The sequence below is a fragment of the Patagioenas fasciata genome, chromosome 14 (genome assembly GCF_037038585.1).
Source record: "Patagioenas fasciata isolate bPatFas1 chromosome 14, bPatFas1.hap1, whole genome shotgun sequence".
Lineage (NCBI taxonomy): Eukaryota > Metazoa > Chordata > Aves > Columbiformes > Columbidae > Patagioenas > Patagioenas fasciata.
This window is the reverse complement of record NC_092533.1, coordinates 16,391,678-16,414,262: the sequence shown is the minus strand read 5'-3', so window position 1 is coordinate 16,414,262 and position 22,585 is coordinate 16,391,678. Positions and strand designations below refer to the sequence as shown.

Genomic DNA, 22,585 nt, shown 5'->3' with positions numbered 1-22,585 from the left:
CCCCGGGGTTCCGCAGCCCCAGAGGGGGGATCCACAGCCCCGGGGGGTTCCGCAGCCCCGGGGTATCTACAGCCCCGGGGGGGTTCCGCAGCCCCGGGGGGATCCGCAGCCTCTGGGGGTTCCACAGCCCCCGAGGGATCCGAAGCCTCTGGGGTTCTGGAGCACCGGGGGTTCGGCACCCTGGGGATATGCAGCCTCGGGGGTTCCGGCGCCGGGGGGGTATCTGCAGCCCTGGGATCCTCTGCCTCTGGGAGTTCTGCAGCCCCGGGGGTTCTGCAGCCTCAGGGGATCTGCAGCCCTGGGGTGTCCGCAGCCTCGGGGTTCGGCACCCGGGGGTTCTGCAGCCTTGGGGGTTCCGCAGCCTGGGGGGGTTCCGCAGCCTCGGGGGCAGGATCCACAGCCCGAGGGGATCTGCTGTCTCTGAGGGTTCCATAGCAGCCCTGGGGTTCCACAGCCCCAGGGAGATCTACAGCCCCAGGGGCTCCGCAGCCTCAGGGGTTCTCGCAGCCAGGGGCTCCTGCACCCTCTGACCCACTCAGGATCCCGCAGAGTCGCTCTGAGCTGCCCTGCAGGTTCACTTGGACTCCCTGCTCAGCGTTTATTTACAGGAACAGTTCTCACCATGTCACACAACTGACAGCTGACTTGGATGTTACACAATCCCATCCTTTTTGCAAAGGTTTTTGTGTGTTACGGTTAAATCAAAATAATATGTATGAGCAATGCAGGGGAGAGGGGAAAGGAGCTGAAGAAAGAAGCCAAAGGGCTGCTAGATTTGAACCCACTGCTTTTCTCAGGGGCACTAAGAAACCAAGTCCCAGCTTTTGAGATTTCTCCAGGCGATTAAAACAGACAGTCTTGAGTTTTTAGCCAACTTCCAACTGCAGTATTCTGGGCCACCACCATTGGATATTATGAGTTTAAAATATATTCTTGTTGATAAAATGGAGGAATTATGTTTGAAGTGCAAACATGTGAAGTGTAAGCAAAGATTTTTCAGGAACTTAATAATTAAACTTGCTAAAATGTAAGCAGTAAATGGAGCCAAAATACCAGTTTTATGAAACAGGAAGATTTTTTTCAGGCCTCAGAAACTGCTTCTTGTAGTGCAACAAGCAGCCTGGTGAGGGCCCATCTCCTCTGATGTTCCACAGACTCAGTCTCTGCAGGACCTTCACTTGAACCTTGTTAGAAACGTGATGCTGAGAAACCTTCCAGCAAAGAGGACACACCTGCTGCTCCCCAACCAGCAGCACCGTCACCTTTCTCTTCTCCACCACATTCACCTTCTCACAGCCCAGGTTACATGTCTTGCACAACCCATTATGTTGCTTTCATCAAGGTGATCCTCACGGAGACCTGGCCATGGCCTCTGATCAGATTGTATTAAACCTAAAACCCCAGGGAATATATGAAAGAACTGATTTCTACTCTCACTTTTGATCTGCTTCTCTTCTCCCTCCTCTATGTTTTCTTTCCCCTCTACTCCAGCCCCGAACACACAGATGTTATAAACACTGACTCCCCTTGCTCTAATACCCATGAGAGATTTAGAGCTGAGCCACTGTAAATATGCCAGTGAACAGAAATGCATTAAAGGATTGAGGCATTCGATTAGAACTTGTAAAATGTGGGCTTTGGGGTCAGTTTTTTCACTGACTTGTGATGTACCTTCAGCGTACACAGCAGGGAACAGCAGGGCAGAGAAGTCAAGAATAAAAATAGCTTTAAGTATTGCAGCAAACCATGTCACTGAGGAAGTGTACAGCCATCAATTATGCGAATGAGGACATCAATTCATTAGCTACAGTCTCCAGATTTTCCTGACCTCTGTCTGAATGGGACATGCCTCATTGGAAGCGCAGAACAAAGCAAGCACAAGCATGGTAAGTGACTGGGGAGTGAAGGCCACGGGGAACGCTGAACTTAGATAATCGTTGAAAACATTCAGAGTAGAAGGGAATAGCCAGAAATACATGTCCGAAAGAGCGGAAGGAGCTCACAACTCACAGGAAGAGCAGGCACCAGAGAAGAGCTCCGAAAATCAAGAAACAGAAGGTGAGAGCTGCAGGGAACCGCACTGAGATGGGAGTGATTTGGGAGCTGTGGAACTCATCCTGTGCCAGGCTGACTTCAGGTATCGGCGGGGCTGGGTTTTCACCTTTCCAAGCTACAGTTACCTCCTGCCCTTAGTTCCAGCTATAATCACTCCTCAGCTGAAAATAGATTTAAACTTCTCCATGGCAACAAAGGCAAAATCATAATTGGAGTAGTGTTTGTGCTACCTCTACAATAACACATCAATTCAAGCACTATCATCTTCGGAAGCCAAATAAAAACCACATGTTGAGAAAAAGGTATGAAAAATGCTAATGAAACGCAAAGCTAGGGAAATAAGAGGTGAAAGAGATATATTAGAGCACTCAAGTTCATGTTCAGCTTAAAACATACTCTCTTTTGTTATGTTTGGTAATGTTTTCACATGACTCGAGCATTAGGTCTCCCAGGCTGAGAGCACTTGACATTAAGACTTTTTTCCTTTGTACCTCCATTTTAATTTGCTCAGTTTTATACCTTTTCTCCTACTTGCAACTCTGTAGACCACCCAAATAAACCATCCTTCTCTTCCTGGTGTTTACAGCCCTTAAACACTGGCAGCTGATTACCATATCTCCCTTAATGATCTTTTGGCCAGGCTACGCATATCTAATTTCCAGTCATAATTCAATTCCTGCAGCACCCCTGCCAACAGTGAAAAATTATTGTATTACAGACCTTCTAAGGGAAAAGCAAGGACCTTTTTTATACCCCTGCACCATGCAATTAACACAATCCTGACCCCTTTCCCTAGATTATTCATAAAAGGGTCAGGTTCATGGCCAGGGTAAACAGTCCTTATGAATTCTCACTGTGTCCCTGTCATGGACTCTCGTCCCAGCGCTGCGGTGCTGCATCACCACGTCTCTGCAGGGCTGAATACTTCATTCTGCTAACCGAGGATTTGTTAAACGCAAGTGTAATGGCAGTAAAAATAGCTTGAAGTAACTCTTCAAGTCCAAGGCCTCTCCTGAATGACAGATCGCAATGTTCCTGCCTTCCCGCCTTACCCCCCAGGACGAGTTTGTGCGCCACGGCACGTGGTGTTCTGCGGTGCGACGACCTATTGCATCTTTACTGTGACATGCTTCATATAAAATAACAAACCCAGTAAATACGGAGTGTAAAAACAGTCACATATATATTTTGCAGTGCTATCGGGACTCATTAAATCCGTTACCCTTAAAAACTGACACGGCACGCGGTGCAGAGGACGGCAGCCCTGGCAGAGCTCTGGGACAGTGACAGCACCATCCATCCTCTTTTCAGCTGTGGAAAATCTGAAGGTATCTGCCATTTAGCATCAGGGACCAGAGCCGCTACAGATTTCAGTCAGAAGTGCTTCCTATTAGAGCTGTGTCTATTTAGAAGCCTGATGCATGGCCAGGAAATGAAACTGTTTCCACCTCACCTGTGGCAGCACACCTGTATGCCTCTCCTTCCACAAAATCAAACCAGCCCCATCGCCCTTTGTCAAGCCGAGCAGCAGCTGCCATGCCCACCTTCTCCGAGGCAGAGCTGCGGGTCACAGCGGCATAAACAGCATAGAAATCCATCACACATCGTACACATACGTGTGTTTGTCAGCATGTTTACCAGAAATTTAGAGGCACAAAAGAAATAAACATGTTATGTTAGCTTGCTGCATTTTGTTGCAAGGCAAAACATGAGCCAGTCATAAGCGCACAGGAAGTTTATAAAGTCATTTTGACTATGATTAGGTTTATTCCATCATTGTCTATTACAAGGATACTTCAACTTTATTCTGATCTAATCAGTATAAACCAACTTTGGCAATAGAATACTGGACTAACAACCTGTGCTATAGCAAAAAACCCCCCACCTTTTAGAATACCTTTGCACACCTTTCTCCTAGTTACTCACTGGGAACAGAGTTGAGCACAAGAACATGTTTCCAACATGCAAAGACCCAAATAACTGCGCAGAAGGTGGAGTAACCTTGGCACTAGTTACGAGGGTCTCACTGATGTTCTCACTGGAAAAAACAGGGAGGCCACATTACGGACCCACTAACGACTAAATCAAGTTATCTGCTGCGGCGGAAGAAATAGTTCTTGTTTCAAATTGACTTTTGGGTTGGCTGAGCAGTTTTAAGGCTTGAACTGAGCTGGCTAAACCTCAACCCAGCTACTGACCTTAACAAACAGGGGAAAACCTTCATTTATAATGTGGCTTTCTGTATTTTCAGCAGCAATTTTCTTTTGATGATAAAGCTATATTATTTTTAGTCATAGTCACATCACTGAAGAGCTTTTGGCTTCACTATTAATTTTCACATAAAGCCAAGACTAGCATGAAAACCAGCAAGTACCTGCAAGGTGCTGAGCTACTTCTAGAGCTCACCAAGCTTCCAAGAGCAAACATCCTCCTTCTTGAGGCTCTTGGAAAGACTTTTGAATGGTCAGCGCCCTCCACTGCAAAGTAAAATGTCATAACTGTGAAGGGTTTGCTTTCCACTGTTAGGCGCAGTCCTCCGACGTGTACCAAAGTTATATGTACATGTGTGCTGCACTCCCCTGTTGTGTGTAGCTCTTCCTAAAAGGCTGCTGATCAACAAAAAGCAGCTTACAGGTGTCGGTTTTAGAAAACAACACCAAATCAATTTGCTTAATAAAATACACAAACTACTCCAAATTTGCTTAGATGTTGTCTATGCATGACAGCCAGCACAGTCTGCTTACAAAGTAATTTGGGAGGAGGAGGACTGTGTTCTGCCACCTGCTTGAAGTTGATTTGGGTCTGCAGCAGTGTTCTGACTTTTTAAAAAAATATTGATAAATGTGGCAGTGTGGATGGCCATATTCCTAATCAAAAGGATACAAAGGCCTCAATTTGCGCCAGGAGAGGTTCAGATTGGATGTTAGGAAAAAATTCTTCCCGGAAAGGGCTATGGGCATTGGAACAGGCTGCCCAGGGCGGTGGTGGAGTCACCATCCCTGGAGGGGATTAAAAGGCATTTAGACAAGGTTCTTAGGGACATGACCATGAGCCAGCACTGGGCCCTTGTGGCCAGGAAGGCCAATGGTACCTGGGGTGGATTAGAAGGGGGTGGTCAGTAGGTCAGAGAGGTTCTCCTGCCCCTCTACTCTGACCTGGTGAGACCACACCTGGAATATTGTGTCCAGTTGTGGCCCCTCAGCTCCAGAAGGACAGGGAACTGCTGGAGAGAGTCCAGCGCAGCCACCAAGATGCTGAAGGGAGTGGAGCATCTCCCGTGTGAGGAAAGGCTGAGGGAGCTGGGGCTCTGGAGCTGGAGAAGAGGAGACTGAGGGGGGACTCATTCATGGGGATCAATATGGAAAGGGCGAGTGTCAGGAGGATGGAGCCAGGCTCTTCTCGATGACAACCAGTGATAGGACAGGGGACAATGGGTACAAACTGGAACACAGGAGGTTCCACTTGAACATGAGAAGAAACTTCTTCCTGGTGAGGGTGGCAGAGCCTGGCCCAGGCTGCCCAGGGAGGTTGTGGAGTCTCCTTCTGTGCAGACATTCAAACCCGCCTGGACACCTTCCTGTGGAACCTCAGCTGGGTGTTCCTGCTCCATGGGGGGATTGCACTGGATGAGCTTTCCAGGTCCCTTCCAACCCCTGACACTCTGGGATTCTGTGATGGTTTAGTGCTAGAGTTAGGTTATGGTTGGACTGGATGATCCTGAGGGTCTCTTCCAACTGAAATGATTCTATGATTCTAAATAGCATCTCTGCTTTGACTTTGGGTGGTCATAATACAGGTTAATTCAAAGAGTTAGTTAAAACGGCATGAAACTCTTTGTGGCAGAGGAGCAGCTATAGAGTTTATTGCCTTCAGAGACTGTGGAGTGAGTTTTCCAGCGTTCAGTGCTGCGGGAAGACAAAGCCAAGCGTGTCCCTGCCACGGGCACGGGGCTTTGGGCAAGCCAAGGATCAACAGGACATATGAGCACAGATTCTGGGCATTGAAGAAGGTGACTTGGGACTCAAGAATACCAACTTCTATTTCTGTCACTCCCACAGATATTACACCGTGTAGAATAAGCTGGGTGGAGGCCAGGCCAGAGAGGAGAGATGAGAAGCTACAATTCTTGCAAGAGATACTGAAGAGATTTACAAAGGAAAAAAATTAATTCAGCTTAACAAGATCTTGCCTGCTAAGTCCTCAGGCAGCCTGAAGGACAAACCTTTACCCTCCTTAAGCTTCATCTCGGCAGCAGAAAGTTTTTGAATTTCATGAAAGTAAATATTTGATTCTGAGCCTAATGATAAAAGTTAGATGATATTTTAAAGTCTTGGCCTTACATTTTCACTGCCCTGCTACACAAAAATCCAAGAAAAACCAGGGAAATGCAATGTTTGTAGTTTGACAAGAACTCCCACGCTTGCCTTTTTTGTCCCATTGAAATACACCAGAGCCCTTTATAAAGGCAAAAAATAATTCATCTGTCCTTTGCCTTGGCTCATGCAAGATGTATAAGTACATTCAAATTTTACAACTTCTGCTGTGCAGGTCAGAGATTAATCCTAGTTTCTTTCATTATTTTTGATGCAAAATCCCTAAGGAATACCTGAAAAAAATAAAAGTGTGCGATAGAGAGAATAAAATGAAATGCAAATATGCAGAATTGTTAAGAGCTCTGTGATGTCTCATAGAAATCTCTGAAAAACAGTCTATTTAGGGACCACGCGCAGTATCAAACAGGAATCCCACCGGGGACAGGCACAGCACAAGCTGCAGACTGGGAAGGTATGAGGAAGAAAAGGAGCAGTCATGCAGTGAGCTCTGCAAAGAGACTTGTGGTAAAAACTGAGTTTGACAAGCTCTAATAATAATCCCAAGAATAATTAATGCTTTCACTCCTCCAGCACGTTCCTCCCTAGAAGGCAGTGAATTCATGGTGAAGCCTCCCCGGCTCTTTTGCAGATAAGCAATTGCAGCTGAAGAGAAGAGATTACACCAAAATCCCACCTCCCGGCTCTGGGGAAGGTGTGGAAGTTCTTCCATCACCAAAGCAACTGCTCAACCTCAGCACCAGGAGCACAGAGAAGTCTATGGAATCTGAGTAGAGGACCCAAATCCTTGAGCACGGCCAAGCTCAGCTCTTTGGACCTGTTGTTGGCCACATCCCACAGTCACCACAGATGAGGCTGATACACTAAGAATTTAAGCTCCCTTATTTCAGGCCCTCTTCTTTAACCACAAGAACATCCATCTATGATATGTAAGAATCAGCCAGACCGTGAGAACTGCAAGATACAGCCTGCACAAAGTATTTTTAATGATGTAACGTTTTGCAAAACAGATTACACAAGGATACTTTCAAAAGGAATGATAATGTAATTTGGGTGCAGGCTTTGCAGAAAGACAAATACAATTAATTCTTAGGTTTTCCTTACTGCCTCCTTTTTCATCACCGTCAGGAAACCTGCATGAAAACATGATTTTACACCAATGATGTCTGCATCTTGCTCTTTGCCAGATATGACAGCCTGTATTCGACATGGAAATCTGGGGACTCTGGAGGGAAATAAATTAGTAGTTTGTGTCCAATTTCTATTTTCCATTTCTTATAAGGAAGGATTAATTTAGGATCCAAATCAATATGCCTGTGTAGCAGCATAAAACCTGTTAAAAATATACAAGGTTTCACCACTGGTTCAAGGAACAGATGTAGGAAAAAGACTGAAAATGGGAATATAGTTAAACAGATGCCAGTATCAATGTCTGAATGCTGAAACTACAGAATTACATACTCTTCGTTAATTCAAACTTTTAACAATTGGAGCGTGGTGGTAAATAAAAGAAGCACATTCCTCAGTTGATATCTTTACATTAAGGTAGGGCAACTGTGTAAAAGATTTACTTTACTTCAAGCACAGACTGTTGGCTCAGTGCTAAGTACTGACACGGCACGGAACAGTAACTCTCACCGCTGCAGAAACCAGGAAGTCAATAAAGCACTTAAAAACAGGTTTCTGTTCTCATGTGTGCATCTATAGAATAATTAAATAGAATAAAATAAAAGAAAAATAGGCATTCCACTTCAAAAATGGGTCTTCTATAAGGTGTTTACTATGATGTCCAGGAAACTGTACATCTGCAGGTTACTTGTGAGGAGTTCCAATAACAGACCAGCCAGCTTTTCTTTTAAAAGGGCGAGTTGAATCATTGCATATTCATGCATTCACTCGCATTCCTTTCTAACTTGATGACAAATGACAATGTATTTTAGGCAGTCTTTTCCATGGGACATTTGTTGACCTTTATCTGACTAGAATGAAAGAAAAGTCCACTGTCAACTTTAACCTTTCTATCCAAACATGCCATAGGCATGAATACATGTAAAGCAAACCTGAATGTACAGCGAGCTAATCTTGGGCTTTTCCAGACTAACTTTGTACTGCAGTTCTACGTAAATCTGCTCCACTCCAACAGCCAGAGACAACCTGCCCTCCCAAGGCAGATCTAATGAGTTGCCTGCAGCTCGCTGGGATGGCACATCACTGCCCTGCATCTCACACCCGGAATACTGTGTCCAGTTGTGGCCCCTCAGTTCCAGAAGGACAGGGAACTGCTGGAGAGAGTCCAGCGCAGCCACCAAGATGCTGAAGGGAGTGGAGCATCTGCCGTGTGAGGAGAGGCTGAGGGAGCTGGGGCTCTGGAGCTGGAGGAGACTGAGGGGGGACTCATTCATGGGGATCAATATGGAAAGGGGCAGTGTCAGGAGGATGGAGCCAGGCTCTTCTCGGTGACAACCAGTGATAGGACAAGGGGCAATGGGTACAAACTGGAACACAGGAGGTTCCACTTGAACATGAGAAGAAACTTGTTCCTGGTGAGGGTGGCAGAGCCTGGCCCAGGCTGCCCAGGGGGGGTGTGGAGTCTCCTTCTGTGCAGCCATTCAAACCCGCCTGGACACCTTCCTGTGGAACCTCAGCTGGGTGTTCCTGCTCCATGGGGGGATTGCACTGGATGAGCTTTCCAGGTCCCTTCAACCCCTGACACTCTGGGATTCTGTGATCTCTGTAATTTTACTGTTCTTAAGCACTATTAATAAACCTTATCATGAAGAGTCTGATGAATAACTACAGAGGATGTGGTCTGCCAATGATTTTCTCCATCCCATCACGGGAGAACCTCGACCAGCCAGCAAAACATCTCAGCTACAGCACGGGACCAGGTCAGCTCGAGATGTCCACTCTTCCCACCATGCAGTATTTTGAAGCCTCCTTTTCTTTGGCAGACTCTTCTGAGGAAAAACATGAGCCAAAGCACTGCTCATGCCTTCCAAGAAGTGGACTCCTTCAGAGGACAGCAGTGCCTGATATTACCTGTGAAAATTGATCTAATAGTCTTTCGATAGAGCTTCTCAAAGGCAAACAGTGCACTTTTCCTGAGATGGAGATTTAAACGATGCATCTAAACGAGACAGTAAGGAGTAGGCAATAGAGAAGGCGAACTTTTACCAATGGTGAGGCTAAGATTTGGATGTTGCAGGTTCTCCAAGTAACCTTATTTTTAATGAAAAATGAAAAACTGTAGAAAAGAGTTGCCCAAATTCCTAAGGTTTAGGTAAAATGCATCACACCGAATCAGCTGTTCATTTAATCAAAATGCAAGTTATGAGGCAATGCACTCAAAAGTACAGATAAACTCATGGGAGCCAGTAGCAGGTATAAAAGGACTTTAATTTCCCTCGAGAAAACCTCTAAAACATACAGAGCATATTAGTGACACAACTCAGAAATTGTGGCCAACGTCTGAATAATGGAAATAACTGACCATTGTCCAAGCCACTAAAGGAAATGGAGGATTTTCCATTATTTGGCGTTTTCCTGTCAAAACTCAGTGCCAAGCTGGAAATCATGTCGTAGCCAAACAGAACTTAAGCCTCAGCTAAAACTCAAATAGGATACAAAGGGAGGTCAAATCAGATCCACTCATGCCTTTTACCCTTAAATCCTACGATTGTAAGGAGAGAAGCAGGCTTCCTCTCCCTTCCTCAGCCCTTAAGGAAAACAAGTCTTTTAATCTATTTAGAGGCCCCTTTTGACATTCTTTAGCTGCAGTTTTTCTCAATCAACCTAATCTTTTCCCATCAAGCTCCATGCTAATCCCATTTTGCTCCACTCCTTAAACTAATAAAAGATTAGAGTGACATTTCAGAAAGGGCATCGTATTAAGCAGCTTCTTTCCCATCTCCACAGATCACACAGTACAAAACGTAGTGAACAGGCCATTAATCTTATGGTAATGAGGTGTCAGTCTGAATGGAGACCTCCTCCTTGATCAATATGAAGGGCGCGTGAATAATGAGGACGCTGCCACTCGCCATCTCTGGCAACTTGGCGAGAAGGCAGCAGATCCACACGTGTTGTGATGGTGGCAACAGTTCTTGTCACCGCACCGCTCTGCCCTTGACAACGGAGAGCAAGCGCCCACCCCGATCCGTCACCCCCTCTGCTGCCCACACATAATGAGCTCTGCCCCATGTTCTAATTAGTGGCATAAAACTGTTTAACAACTTCAGCTTTGCTCTAACATGAAATCAATTAGGATTAGCAGCCACACACAGAGACATTCTTCACACCTACCCAGCTGGTGAAAATCACTAACAAATTGCATTCTCCATTCCTACAGTGGACATGCCATTGCTCTTCCGGGTGACAAGCCTGCGTTGGCATTATCCAATTTGCTTTTATACAGAAAGAATTTTTCCATTTTCTTAAACAAGTCACTGTTCCCCTTAAAGAAAACTCCCTGGAAGACTTGAGTTTTACTAAGCGCTGAGAAAACTTACCAGAAAAAGTACATGGCACATGGTGGCATCCTCACCCTTGCTCTACTCGGATGCTCTTCCATAAGGAGCAAGGTGGGCTGGGAAATCCAGCTCTTCTGCACACACAGCGCCATGTGCACCGAACCCTAAAGGGCTCCAATGTGGTCACAACTGCACGTTTACACAGAACAAACTGCAGCGACACAGCTTCAAAATAATCAGAAGGGAGCTGAGCCCGGCAGAGGTTTGCTGGAGGAGCAGTGGAGGACGTGAGCAGCACATCTCTCTCTCCTAGGAAAACCCCTCTGTGCGTGGGTTTTGCTTTTACATTTGCTTTTCTTTCTTATGGCTAATGAATAAAAACTGTGGGTTTGGTATCCCAAAAGTCAAGTGTTTGAAGGTCAAATTGCCCTGTACTTTACCTTTGTAATGTGTGTTTTTTCATGGTTTGTGTAGTTACTACTGATAGAAGTAGAAGTTCTCGCAAAAATATTCACCCTGTAGAGGAATTTGGTCCTTCTCCTCCTATTGGACACAGTGGCACACTCGCTGCTCTGTCTTGGCACAGTAAATTAATCAAAGACACTCATTACTTAAAGCTATTTCAAGGACAACATCCACCAGAAACTGAATCTTCACAGTAGATGAGAAAGCACAACATTTCTCTGCAGTCACAGTAGGATGCGGTGTCACTGCTATTGCAAATAAATGCCAATTTTTAACCATGCAGCCTCTAACTAAGTTTGTTTTCTGATTTTCTCATCAAATTATGTACCTAAGGGATACACTGAGGTAAAAAAGCTTATTCTCCCATGCACCTTGGCTATTTACCTGTATACTGTGGTAGGTGGAGAATTCAGCGTGTCGTAGATGAGCCTCACGTGTCCTTGGTACAACTCCAGAGCCAAAGGATCGTTGTCTCCTTTGTATAATAAGATGCCATTGTCCTTGTCCGTTGCTACCTGCGAAACATTAAGAACCAGCTAAGGTTGCTTGAGAACGATTAGAAAAGAAATAAACCTGTATTAAAAATCAATGCCAAAATCTTACATATGATTCAAATATGATTTAATAACTCGTCTATATATGCAAAAATAAGAGTAAGAGCCATGAGACACAAGGTCGGTCTCTCACTAAGGAACGTCTCCCTTGTGTCAAACAAGAACTAGTTTTCAGGAGACGAAAGCTCCCATTTATTTGATCCCTGTCCATAGACTGTTGCTGTGTTTTTGGTGACACATGAGTTTATTTCTCAGCTACTACTGCAGCTTGAAGTGGAGGTTTATGCTTCATTTGCAGGGTGAAAGTAGCACAGAAATAGCCCAGATTAACAATCAGTGGCCTAAGAGAGAGACGTACCGTGTCATATATGTGCTCCATACATCTCTTTAATAGAAAACATATAAACCTAGAAATTATTCCCTAATGTACTTTGGGATATTAGGGAATAAAAATATCAGTTTAATGCTTAATAGATTGCTAATGCAAATAACTTCCAAACCACTTAAATATCATATTGGACGAAGTATCCAAAATACCTTTGATCTACAGCCACAAAGATGACGGCGGTGGTAAAGCACCTTTGATATCTATTTTCCATTGCCTTCTGAACCTTAGACCTCAAACCAAATTTAGGTGTAACTACAGGACTGTCACAAAATTCCAGGGCTTTTACCTACTGAATGTGCACAGCAAAAGAGTAAGCAAAATATTGTTTAGAAAGGCCATTTAGAGCAGCCTCTTTTAGTAAGGGTCCTAATATTAAGCACTAATTTCTACAGGATGAAACACACTGCTGTACATCAGTAAAACAACAGAGAGGTTTCCTGAGTCAACTCTAGTTACAGTGCCAGTCTGGGAATAAGAAAGGGGTAATGGGCTCAAACTGGAACACAGGAGGTTCCACTTAAATTTGAGAAGAAACTTGTTCCTGGTGAGGGTGTCAGAGCCTGGCCCAGGCTGCCCAGGGAGGTTGTGGAGTCTCCTTCTCTGCAGACATTCAAACCCGCCTGGACACCTTCCTGTGGAACCTCAGCTGGGTGTTCCTGCTCCATGGGGGGATTGCACTGGATGAGCTTTACAGGGCCCTTCAACCCCTGACATTCTGGGATTCTGTGAAGTGCTGAGATCTGGAGGCAGGATTTGTGTTCACAAAGGTACAGCGGTGCCCTAGCGACTCCTTAATTTTTCACTAATTCTGGAGCAGAAAACTGGCTGACAAGTTGACTCCAACTTTATCGGCATCTTGGCCAACACGCCCCGTTCCTTCAGAATGAAAAAACATATCTGTGTATATGTATTATTGCTTAGACGAGCACCGGGCTGGCAACTGATGTTCTGCGCGACATACCTGGAGGGAGATGTTTGCCTGAGGGCGGATTTTGGCCGACGGCAGCTCCACGTAGGAATCCTTCCCCACAAAGTTGACGGTGATGAGCTTCTCGCACTTCTGCCCGGCGAAGCCGGCGAGGCAGCGGCAGACGGGCTCCTGGTGCGCCACGATGCACTGAGCCCCGTTCTGGCACTCGTAGTTGTCACAGGGGCTGGTCTGGAGCAGAACCATCGGCGGAGGAGTTTCACAGAAGAGTCCGCTGTGGGAGGTGAAGGAAAGAAGCAGCGGCCTCAGTTATCACCATTGTTTTAGGGAAGGAAACACCTTCAGGTGCTGCTGCACTGCTCCTGTGGTACAGCGACTCAGATTCAGCTGCCGTGTGCCCGCTTTGCTGTGTAGAAGCGATGATATACAGCACAGCGCTGTACAGAAATCCCCATGCGCGGGCTGAATAAGCCAGCTCTAATGCTGACAGCAATTTGTATTGCGCTTTGCACTGGTTACTCAGCCCTGCAAGGTACCACAGCCTGTCTAAAATAGCTCCATCTCGTGCTGTGCCACGCAGAGGTTCCCAGCAAAAACTGGCAGCCTTTTAAGCCCAAACCTGAAGTTTCCCCACCCTATGCTTTGTGATTTGAGTCTATCTCTGCTGCTCTAAGTGGCAAGCAAGAGGAAAATCTCTATTTTTAGTGTTTTTTTACAGCCGCCTCACTTGATTTACTGTATATCAGAGAGTATATCATCAACATATGGGCAACTGCTAAAAAGTCTCAGAAGCAGTGCACTGATACCACCCTATTTGATGTGCAGCTTCCCTGAATTGGTTGCTTCCAACAGCATCAGGATCATCAACTTTATTTTAGCTGAGTTTGTGGTTGGTAATGTCCTGGATCAGAAAAATGCAAAGGAAAAGAAGGTCTCCCAGAATCAGAGGCAGCCAAAAAGCAAATGCCAGATCTGAGTACTTGTGAACTTCAATAATGGAATCGTGTTTGGATCTGGAAGAAAGTGCTGTGGTTTGGTCATTATAAGAAGCTGAGAAAAACCCAGAGGTAGGAACTTGTGAGCTCTGGGGCCTGGGCCACACGTCCCAGGAGCAGCGAGGGCTCGGTGCCCGGGCTGCCTGCCGTGGTCCAGCACGGCCTCCGGCTATTTGCTGGAATATCGACACCAGCATGGAAGGAGTAGGAAAAAGCGACAAAGTGCAAAAAGCTGCAGTCATCTTTCGAGTCATCTTTCCAGCTCTTCTCGGTGACAACCAATGATAGGACAAGGGGCAATGGGTTCAAACTGGAACACAAGAGGTTCCACTTAAATCTGAGAAGAAACTTGTTCCTGGTGAGGGTGTCAGAGCCTGGCCCAGGCTGCCCAGGGAGGTTGTGGAGTCTCCTTCTCTGCAGACATTCAAACCCGCCTGGACACCTTCCTGTGGAACCTCAGCTGGGTGTTCCTGCTCCATGGGGGGATTGCACTGGATGAGCTTTACAGGTCCCTTCAACCCCTGACATTCTGGGACTCTGTGATCTTTCACAGTGCTGTCAGCCGTCAGACTAAGCTGCAAAAAGTAAATGGAAAGTCTCTGCCCCGTGCACCCGCTGGCCAAGGGACGTGCTGCCAAGGGACGGGGCCAGGCTCTCCGGCTGGCTGCACACTGTGTCCCTGCACCCATACCCCAAATCTCTCATTGCAGCCACTGCTCAAACCCAACAAACCCATTTTGTACTGATGAGAGAACACGAACTCTTCTCATTGAGTTCCGTGACTGCTGGAAAACGTGCAGACAGTATAATGATGAAAAACGGGTAGGTGGTGAGTAGCGTGCGTCAGGCTGTGCCATGGGGGCTGCTGCTCCTGTGCTGTCCCTCTGTGTCACACAATGCTCACCAGCACGGGGGCAGGGGGGAACATTGTGGCAGACTCACCGATGCCGTGAATAACCCATCACCGCAGTCCTGGAACACTGACATCTCACTTGTCCCACCAGGAATTTCCTGCCGTTCAGGGAGCACTTTGTGGAATAATAGTACACTTATAAAAACAAAGCAAAAAAAAAAGCCAAAAACCTCACTTCTCTCCAGAAAAACAAGTGAGACTTGGAAGCTCAGTGAATTTCTAGGCAACCTTCCTAGATACAATTAGAATAGAAACCCAAGCCATTATCCTGCACTAAATAGTACTGATAGAAGACGTGCAAGAACAGCAAACAAAACATCTGCAACATACTCAAGAACAATCTTGCTTAGCCACAGAGACCAGAACCTTTGAAACAGAAGGAAATGGAGATGAGTGCTTTCCTTTTCACATTTTCTCATGTGAAATTTTGCAGAGTACCATGGCTCTATTTTTAGTGTTGTGTGGAACGGAAGCCCAAACCTCTCCCTGTCCCTATTCTCCCAACACACACCAAACTCTGGTCTGCCTCTGGGAAACATGAAAGAGAAAGAAATGCACAACAAAATATGGCTGGGCTAAATCCTGAACTGCATCGAAAGCAATGGAGTTGTTCTGACTTTTCACGTTGTCTGAGAGAAAAGACACAGGGGTTTACATTACTACTTATACAAAAGGCAAACCAGAAGAATGCCTTGAAAGATGGAGGAAACATTTGGGATTTGCACCTGGGAGAAGGCCAGAAAAGCTTTGCTTTCCCCACAGCAAACAAAAATCTGTTCCACAGGAATAAGCAGGAGCAGGGTGAAAACCACTGCTGGGGATCTCCAAGGGCTGAAGCACAGTGCTGGGCTGGCCCCTGTGTCCCTCGGGATGGGCTGTGCTCATGTACACAAACACACAGATGTTTCCTACTCAGCCAGAACCACCTCTTGGTACTTTCCAGGATAAACTGCATTGCAATGCTTCTCTCATTGCATGGCCCTGAACCTCCTTTATTCACCAGACAGACAGGGGGATGTTCCATAGTCAGTTTCCCCATCCCATCCCATTCCATCCCATCCCATCCCATCCCATCCCATCCCATCCCATCCCATCCCATCCCATCCCATCCCATCCCATCCCATCCCATCCCATCCCTCTAAAGGGACCGGGAGCTGTGGTTAACAGGGTCCCCTTATGTCCCCTCACTGCCCGGGCACTGGGTGCTGTAAGTGACCAGTCACAGGCTGCTAATACTATCAGCAAAGGGTTTGGAGCAGGGAAACAAACTGCTCCCCGTCAGCCCAGTGCTAAATATCCTTTACCAGAATAGCAGAATTTTGCATATGGACAAGCCAATCTATTCATTTAAACAAAGGTATCTCAAAAGAGTAACCTGGTAGGCAATACTGCTGGCAATCAATAAACCCCATTTACTTTGCTCCAAGGAGTATCTGAAGGAGACGTGGAGGGTCAGCAGGGTGGGCAGCAGTGGAAATGGGAGCACGGCAGGCAGTGCAGTGTGGGGAATAACTGCAGATGGGAGATGGTTCTCTTTGCTCAGTCTGATGTGTTTCTCAAAGTAAATTTGTTCTTGGGAACATTTCTGTGTGAGCACACCGAAACTATGAATTAGTTACGGACTAGGAGACTCTGCCATGCCGAGCGAGACCCTTTGCTGCAGCTCCTTGGCAGAGCACCCCAGGCCACCCCGCTCCCGGCGGGTGAGCACAGCAAGAGATGCTTTGGATTCCCCTTCCCAAGAAAACAGGGAATATTAAATAAAAGAGCAAGAACTTCATGGGAAGACAGACAATTGAAGGTAGTTACTGTTGTAGCTGCCAGTCAGCCCAGCAGTCAGACCCGGGCAGAGCTGAGGACACATCAGCGCCACATCCCCATTGCTGGACAGGCACTGAGGGTTCTGTCCCACCGGGGCACTTTCCTGTCTGGATCCTGGTTTCATTAAGCGTGTGACCTCTCTCCCCAGTGTGGGGCTTTGCGGCTGGCTGGCAAACACGTCCGGAGAGCCAGCAGCGGCACCAGACTCGGGTCACCCCACGGATGGCTGTCACCCCTGACCCCATGTCAGGTGCCATTTGCTTTCCAGGGGTGACTAGCAGAAAGGAGCACTGCTAACCCAGCCCGTCAGCTTCATTCTGCCTCATGCGAGCATTTTGTTTTGTCTGTGAGCAGCAACTAGAAAGCAGAAGTCAGTGTATATAATTCTGATTTCACGGAAGTTAAAAATAATAATAATAATAAAAAAATCCAGGCGACCTGCAGCAGCCTCCACTAACAGAAAGCAAATGTCGCAAGAAGCCAGTGTGTCTGTGCTTGGTGCTGCTCTGAGAGATCCCTGGGCTCCCAGTACAGCTCCTGCACAACCCGTCCTTGCTGCGAAACCCCGTTGGTGGGTGGCTTTGCAAGTGCGTGCAGCTGTCCTGTTTCTGGCATCTACAAGTTACAACAGCGATGGTGTCTGTCAAGGCCTTTGTTATTTTTTTAAATGTTAAAATATTTTAAACCATGTATTTTTAGAAATAATTAATACTGTTTTTTCCCCCAGCAGTGGAATGTGGAGCACAGCCTGACTTGCAAAGCTTGTCCAAGTCCATCCTGCCTGGTGTGATCTCATTGATTTAAATGATCACTGCTGAGTTTCTTGCAGCAAACTACCCCGGTGGGGAACTGTGCAGCATTCACGGAACGGAGGAGCCGTGCTTTCTATCAAGCCCAGCAGTCGTAATGTGCGCTTCCCCACTAGAGCAACATTTATCAGGACAGCACTACGGTGAGGCTGATTGCTAGAGGGAAGGTTTGATAAGTCAGGTTTTATCCAACGAGGCTCACAAATTCTCAAAAACATTTTCACCTTCAGGGGGTAAATGAATGCTATTTTGGGAAGAAAACACTGAAAATGTTTCAGGAAGAAAGTGTATTATGTCATTGCAAAAGATTGCTGAGTGATAAGGAAAGGTGTTGCCTGGAGGACAACTACACATCAAGAGTGAACAGGAAATGCTAAGATGGGAAAACAGGTGTGTGTATGTGGGTACTATCGACTTTCGGGGCTCTCATCAGAGGTGTGTCACTGTGCACACATGTCCCTACATTGTTAAGGGTTACAAGAGTGACATTTGTTCAACTGTGCAGCGATGTAAGTTTTAACATCTTCATTAACACGTGAATCCAAGTGGCTTTGACATATGGCATAGCGACCACCATAAAATTGTTATAGATCTACGCATCTATTACTACAGTGTAAGCTCCAGGTAACTGGAACGTCACTCTGCGAACTCACTGCTGGGAAATTATTCTTGATACTTAGTCAAAAAACTTTGTTAATCATCATCTTAGGTCTCCTAGACATCTTTGTCAGGCTCCCCCTTGTGTTCTTTCCTTTTCATCAACACTTGCAGCCTTCAAACACTTGCAAAGTTATCTCCGTGCGGCACAGCCCAGCGCCTGAGGCGCGCTTCATGTAGCTGAGTCTACAGCCCTGAACATCAGAACGCTGAACTCTGTCAATCACCATCTCTGCAACTGCGATCTTAAGAGGGAAGAGAAAAATCAGAACCCCCTTCAGAGCAGCAGGCCTTTAAACTACAAAAGGCTGGCGTCAGGGAAAGAATAATGAGCAGATCGTATTTTGTTAGCAGAATTTTAATCTCCAAATCAGCCAAGATCAGGGACTATTCTGCACGGAGAACATGAGGGACTTCAGCCTCCTCTCCCCCTTGGCATGGGGAACCTGTTAGTGCCCACTGCCATGTTCATCTCCTAAAAAGCTCTTGCTCCCTTGCATCTTGCACAGGAAATTTAGGGAGGTGGCATGGCCTACTGCAAAAAAAAAGGCAAGTAAGCAGGAGACCTCAAGTTAATCCTGGCTCTGCTGTTGACAGGCAACAGGACTACTTTGCTTGCCCAACTCTATGTTGGGCTATGAAGTGCTGCCTAAGCTAGCAGCTGAGTTTTGAAGCCTTCTGGAGAAAGATGTTTCCTCTTCTTGGAGGACTTTTAGTGGAAACAGCCCTCCTCATCTGAGTGAGAGAGCAGGCTGGGTTGTTCCAGGTTCTGCTCTTGAAGGTCTTGGTGTGAGATGAGCCTACCTGGAGCCCTGCCCAACCTGCCAGAAGAGCTGCGTGGTACACAGGAGGGGACCCACCTACCCTTGGTGATCCGCTCAACTGCGTCACAACTCAAAACATCTCTGCCAAACACTGTGCACCTGACTTTCTGGGAAAAAGACCCCTCACGTTCATCACTGCCTAGTCCTGACATGCCTTAAAACTCAGGGGACCTGCAGCGGGAGTCTCCCAGTCACCAGCATCTGATGACAGGCTCGAGTTGCCCTTGACTCTGTTTCTCCACTCTAACAAGTAGATAACACTGAACATTTACACTGTGGGACAGCCTCTTGTTATCCTTGCCAGTCACCAATTTGCAAGATCCCTAAGGCCATCAAAAGGATTGAAGGATAGAATAAAACATGGAGAAAAGGGTATGAATTTGAAATTCAAAGGATATCTGATATCCTGTAAATAACAAGTCTGATTCTGTGAAGCCACGGGCTGACATGTTATATATCAATGCCTATTCAGGGAAGGCTGTCTGCTTTGCAATAAAAATGTGTGTTGAGAGTGGAAAAAAACCCCAGAAACCAGCAAGGATGAAAGGAAGAAGAATGAAAACAGTTGCAGGTACAAAGCAGAGAAAATGATTTATAAGTGTTCATGCAATTTCTGCTTTGTCAAGACTGATCTTTTCAGGTACTCCTCCTTTGTCTCGTGTGTGTATTTCAAACACAGAAAAGGTTTAGCTGGAAGGAAGCCAGTATCCAGCCTCAGGCAATGATTAGTGAATCCATTTGGAGCAGCATGCTTATCTTTGACAGACAGAGAGATTTCCAGGAGTCAGATATATTGGCAGCTGTCACAATCAGAGACTGGAAATTTACAGCCCAAATTGTACCAAGTCCATCCACCAACAGGCACAGAGGTACTGGCACAGAATCTTCAGGCTCGTGTTTGCTTTCAGTCAGGTCTGAGGGTTTATATATATAATTTTGTTATCCTTTGCTCACTCTTGAGCAAGCAGAGTTTATCTCCATATAATTTCTGTGAATGCATTACCCAGTGTTTTACGAGGAAAGGCTGGGGCAGGCAGGTAAACTGGCACGGCACTGCACAACAGGCAATCTGCTGCTTTCAAAGCGAGAATCGTCAATCCCCCATATTCAGTTAACTCGTTAAGACCTACTTCAGCTACAACATGCGAAGCAGTGAGCCACCCATTCCCACTGGGATGACAGATCAATACTGATTAGCTGATTAGCTCTGAGGACGGAAGCAATTAAAGAAAGTGCCCAAACACTGTGTACAGATACGGTCCGGGGAGGAGCTGACTCTCACGTACCTGAAGCCCTGAGGACAGACGCAGGTGTAGCCATTGACGGCATCTACGCAGACGGCTCCATGGCGACACTTATGGCCCACGCAGTCATCATCATCTATTTCACAGTGTTTTCCGCTGTAACCCGGCAAGCACTCACATCTGAAATACAAGACGATCGCTGTTAATAGCTTGTTTCAACATTCACAACAATAGCACACACAGGCAGCCTAGCACCAATCTGATTTGAGATGGAAAAGTGTTAGCGATTATTCCTGGAATCATCAGGCATGATTCCTGCCATCAGAAGCGCTCAGGTTCCTCCTGTCTGTCTCCAGCTGAGGTTCTGCAATCTGCTGAAATCCGATCTGAACAAAGTGACACCATACTGCTGCTTTTCCTCAGCCAAGTCTGTGGAGAAGAGTGATCATACAGTAGTCTCCCAATTATGCTAAAGATGACAACATCTTCCCTAACCTTACAGGCTCAAAGGGCAATATTCTGCAAGGGCAGTCGCTCTGAAGTCTCAGACGATGATTTTGCCAATGTGCCCACTGCTGAGTGTCTGAGGTTGGCCCTGTGCAGCTGCACCGAGCACAGTAAGGTTCCACCTTCCAAATGGAAGCAATCTGCAAGCAAGCCATAAACCGCAGCAAATTTAAAGAAAAAGACCATTGGTTTTAAGACCACCACCTGTTTGTCATTCATTTGCAAGGCATAGCAAATGTTGCTGCAACTATGAGAAGTTCTCTTTGAAGCTTGTCCTTTCCTGTGATGACATTCAGGAGAAGCAGGTACCTGCTGTGATGGGGTAATGCCATTCACAGGAGCCAACACAGTGGGATGTGCCAAACCTGCAGACATTGGCTTATTTAATTTTATACAGTCCTCAAGTTTGTTGTACGAAGGCTGCATCAGCGTTTCTATTATAAGCCTTGCAGAAGTTTACAACCTGACAACAGAAAATGCATCCCAAAGTCTCTGACTTGGAACAGAATTTTGGGATTGCTGAACAGCCTCTTTTTCAATCTATAGCATAGACAATCTTTAGCCATGAAAAAACTTTAGTCCATTAAACACATTTTACTCCTCCCAGCTGGATGTTACTGCACATCTGGAAAACAAAAGGCAGATCGCTTACACCAAAACAAGGGAGGAGCTTCAGTTAACGTCAGCAATAAAAAAGAGTTCTGTGCTCTCTCTAGAGCCCCTTGTTTGGACCCAGTGTGCTTGCCACCGTGAGCTGGAGGAGGAGAGACATCATAAATTTGAGGGCAACATCAGGAGGGAAACTACTGCTCCACCAACCTATTCTGCTGGGCTCCTCCTCCCTGCCGGCAGCCCGGTGGGGCAGGTGCAGGAGGAGGCTCTTTATAGAAAACCTCTTCAGAGGAACAAGATGCATGGGAGCTGATGCAAAAAGGTATTTGCACTTGCCAGGCAGCAGTCATTGTACTGAGTTTTGGCTCCTGGCCTCTGCCCAGCCCCTCAGGGCACGGCAGTGAGTCTGAGGAATCCTGCCAGAGTGCAACAGCAGGTCCTGGGTTTGCTTGTGCCCCAGCATCAGCCCTTCAGCAACCACCCAGCTCTAGCACTGAGAATCCCAGCGTGTCAGGGGTTGGAAGGGCCCTGTAAAGCTCATCCAGTGCAATCCCCCCATGGAGCAGGAACACCCAGCTGAGGTTCCACAGGAAGGTGTCCAGGCGGGTTTGAATGTCTGCACAGAAGGAGACTCCACAACCTCCCTGGGCAGCCTGGACCAGGCTCTGCCACCCTCACCATGAAGAAGTTTCTTCTCATATTTAAGTGGAACCTCCTGTGTTCCAGTTTGTACCCATTACCGCTTGTCCTGTCATTGGTTGTCACTGAGAAGAGCCTGGCTCCATCCTCCTGACACTCCCCCTTTATATATCTGTAAACATTAATAAGGTGACCTTCAGTCTCCATTTCAAAATGTGGCTTGTGACAAGCTAAAGAAAACAGGCAACAGGGCAAAGCCTATTATCCCATGGGCTGTAGGACAGATAACTTCATGTAGATGCACATACTCCATCCTCCCTACAGGAGACACCCCCATCACGACTCCACAGCCGCAGCACAGCTGATGTTCCAGC

At 46.5% G+C, this 22,585-nt stretch overlaps 1 protein-coding gene across 2 annotated transcripts in view; it reads right to left on the bottom strand.

Annotated features, from left to right (window-relative positions):
* The window catches only part of SLIT3 (slit guidance ligand 3), a 488,520-nt gene that overhangs the window by 12,986 nt on the left and 452,949 nt on the right, over positions 1-22,585 (bottom strand). For both annotated transcript variants that reach the window (XM_065848802.2, XM_065848803.2), the window contains exons 31-33: positions 20,496-20,633; positions 13,224-13,464; positions 11,705-11,835 (exon numbers count right to left, since the gene is read on the bottom strand). In XM_065848802.2, coding sequence (XP_065704874.1) covers positions 11,705-11,835; positions 13,224-13,464; positions 20,496-20,633 — 510 coding nt within the window. The remainder of the gene's footprint in view (positions 1-11,704; positions 11,836-13,223; positions 13,465-20,495; positions 20,634-22,585) is intronic.